This window comes from Camellia sinensis, chromosome 10 (genome assembly GCF_055761805.1).
Source record: "Camellia sinensis isolate YWXY chromosome 10, ASM5576180v1, whole genome shotgun sequence".
NCBI classification, from domain to species: domain Eukaryota; kingdom Viridiplantae; phylum Streptophyta; class Magnoliopsida; order Ericales; family Theaceae; genus Camellia; species Camellia sinensis.
This window is the reverse complement of record NC_138970.1, coordinates 115,370,351-115,373,482: the sequence shown is the minus strand read 5'-3', so window position 1 is coordinate 115,373,482 and position 3,132 is coordinate 115,370,351. Positions and strand designations below refer to the sequence as shown.

General features: G+C 38.4%; 1 protein-coding gene across 1 annotated transcript; it reads right to left on the bottom strand.

The window, feature by feature from the left end:
- Positions 1 to 2,766: 2,766 nt before the first annotated feature.
- On the bottom strand, positions 2,767 to 3,132 carry LOC145800633 (putative fasciclin-like arabinogalactan protein 20). Its single transcript, XM_082890349.1, has one exon. The coding sequence runs from the start codon at positions 3,130 to 3,132 to the stop codon at positions 2,767 to 2,769; it is 366 nt and encodes a 121-aa protein (XP_082746475.1).

The window sequence follows — 3,132 nt, the reverse complement described above, 5'->3', positions numbered from 1 at the left end:
TTGAATCCATGTGCCAAACTATTTGGAGTATGTCCTTCTAGCCATGATGCTGTCTTGCAACATTTTTTTTTTTTTTTGAACAGCAAAAAACACAGCCCTTTATTGATGTTAATTACCATACATACATATGACATTACATCAAAGAAAGGACGGGGGCATGCAAAACACATCAAAGCATAACCACACGATCCCAACTAGGTTGGCACCGCAAGGAATACCCAATCATTTGCTAGCACACCTCAAGGTTGAAGAGAGAACAACCACAAAAGACAGAAAAAAACCCCAAACAGTCCTACAAAAACAGGACAGTAGCAGAACCACCAAAGACCAGACAGTGGTACAAGCAATGCCCAAATTCTAAATCTATGACCCACCCCAAACATGACAAAACAGTCATGCACCCCTGCATATAGCTTTCACAAGCACAGAACAAAAAGCCCCCAGCAAGCTGAACTTCAAGAACAAAAACAGCAGCACTCAGGTGAACAACCAAAGACCAGCAGCCACCACCACAGCATATCAGAACACCCCTACTGCAGAACTTTATACCAGCACCAAACCATTGAGCTTCCAACAGCAGTAAACGACCAGCAGAACTTTTCCTCAGCCAAAGACCAGCAGAGCTTTTCCTCAGCCACAGCAGCAATATGCAGGCCGAGACAGCAGCATACAGCATCAGACCAAAACAGCAATGGTGCATACAAGCAGCAGCATACAACCTCAGGTTTGCACCCTACAACCTCTCACCCAAACAGTCCAATAAGAACAGGACCGCAGCAGGAAGGACAATTAGGAACACCCCTGCAACTGAAGACACCCCAAGTAAGAAATATTTGCTCAGCCAACACCCCTACTGCAGAACCTTACTTGTTGCAGGTTGTAAATAATATCAGTGACTGAAAATCCTGAGAAAGAAGAACCAGCAGCTTTGCTCCACAATGCAACCCTCACTTTAATGACCTCACACAGCTCCTCAAGATCTGGATGAATGCCATTAAAAATGCAATCATTTCTCAGTTTCCAGATGGACCAAAGCACAGCCGGAGGCATGGCCTTCCAGAACACCCTCTCCTGTTTATTCAGATTAGTACCAGCCCACCATTCCAATAAACTCTGAACAGTACCAGGTTGAACCCATTGCATACCCCACCATTTTAGAATATGGGTCCAAACCTTCCAGACAAATGGACAAACCAGTAATACATGATTAACACTCTCCACATCCACATTACAAAAAATGCAATTCACATTAGCCACATCAGAGATGCAGATTAGCCACATTACTGACTATTGATGTTTATTTGCTTTGTAAATTTGTGAATTGCGTTAATTTGTTGATAAAAAAAAAAAGATGCAGATATTCCTCACCATTGTGCAGTCATTTACTCATTGAAAAAACCTCTCCAAATTGCATAATAATAATAATCATGATGTGTAGGAACAATAAAAACAAAAAACATCAGCAATACTAAGAACAAATGCATTTAGTGGTAAGATTTTCGAGGCAGTTTCTTAGGATATCCAACTGCTTTCAAGTCAATCCATTAATTTAGTGATTTTTCTTAAATAAATAAGCTGCAACAACATAAATGTTGATCCTTTCATTCTAATAGTTCATGCATTTCCTTTATATTAGGCAACCACAATCTGACCTCTTTTATCAATCAGTAATTCATGAGCATGACAACGCTACAAAATAAATAAGCAAAGGGCCAACTGAGGAAATGGATCTTAGCGCTAAATATATGTACGGATTTTTTTTATTGTGATAGATGTGAGCTGTACAAAGCCAGTAATGTATGCAAATATCTGCAATATAAAGCCATTGGTTAGGAAAACTCTTTTTGCCACATACATAAACAAAAAATTCATGTCAATTGTAGCTACAAAGCATCTTATAAATATGAAACATGATATGTGTATAATAGAAAATGATGTATACCTCCTTATAATGTGTACAAATCTTGTAACTCATATCGAATAGGAAACCCTAAAGAAGGGTCATGAAGAACTACGAAGTTCACATGTTGAATCAAGAAGTGATATTCTTCTAAAAAGTTATGGCCACAAACAAGAAACCATTTAATTTCTAATGACAATGATTATCACTTATTGTCAAATTCAAACTTAAAAACCACTGACTCGCAACAAGGAACTCTTTTCTACTTTACCCTTCTAGGTAGAGTAACATGCATTTTTTTTTTTTGGGGGGGGGGGGGGGGGGGGGGGGGGGGGGGGGTGAGTACACAGATTCTTGTCCAATACGGATACTAGCCTTCGGTAATTTAGATAAGTAGAATCTAAAAATGATCAACTTACTGATATTATGAACAGAGGGGTGTTAAAAAAAAAGGAACAAGATAGAAATATTTAAAGCATTTTCTTTGTGAACAAGAAGTCATGAACATATTTTCTTCAGTAAGCATTGTTGAGGAAGAAATGACATTATAGTTTTTGTTAGTATCAGCAATAGCACCAAATATGCTGATTCCAAAATACATCTACAATATGAATGAAATTAACATAGAATTTTCTGAAGTCCTCAAGACAATATATATATATCAGTTTTTGAATGAGAAGAACATGAATACTTTTATAAGGATGCCAAAATCAGTATACCAAAATTACATCTGCCAACACTAGAGACAATCATATGACAAACAAAGTAACACACATACTACCAGCTGACAACCAAAATATCCTGATTGTTTTCTTAGTGACAAGGCAGGCACACAGCTCTCTATTAGATTCAACTATCTCAAGAGACTACATTGTTGGATTAAAGAAGTCTTCAATCCCTTGAACGATAACTTGCCCATCGTTGAAAATCTCCCAATCTTTGATCTTGACTTCGTTAATGGAAGCAGATTGGCTTTTGGGTAGTGTTGTAACAACCAGTGGATGGCCTCCGAGCAGGGTATCGAGCTTGGACTCGCATGGGTGAGATGATTTGAGAGCCTCCCTATTGAGCTTTGTGGGAAAGATGTGATATTGAAGGAGAGTGAATGGAGGTTGTGGGTACTTGAGAGAGAAGAAAGCATTGTCAGTAGGACAGAATATAGTAAGAGTGGTGTTGTTGTTGATTAGTTCAGAAGGAATCAAAGTTGGGAGAGTTTGCTCTAATATCATCAT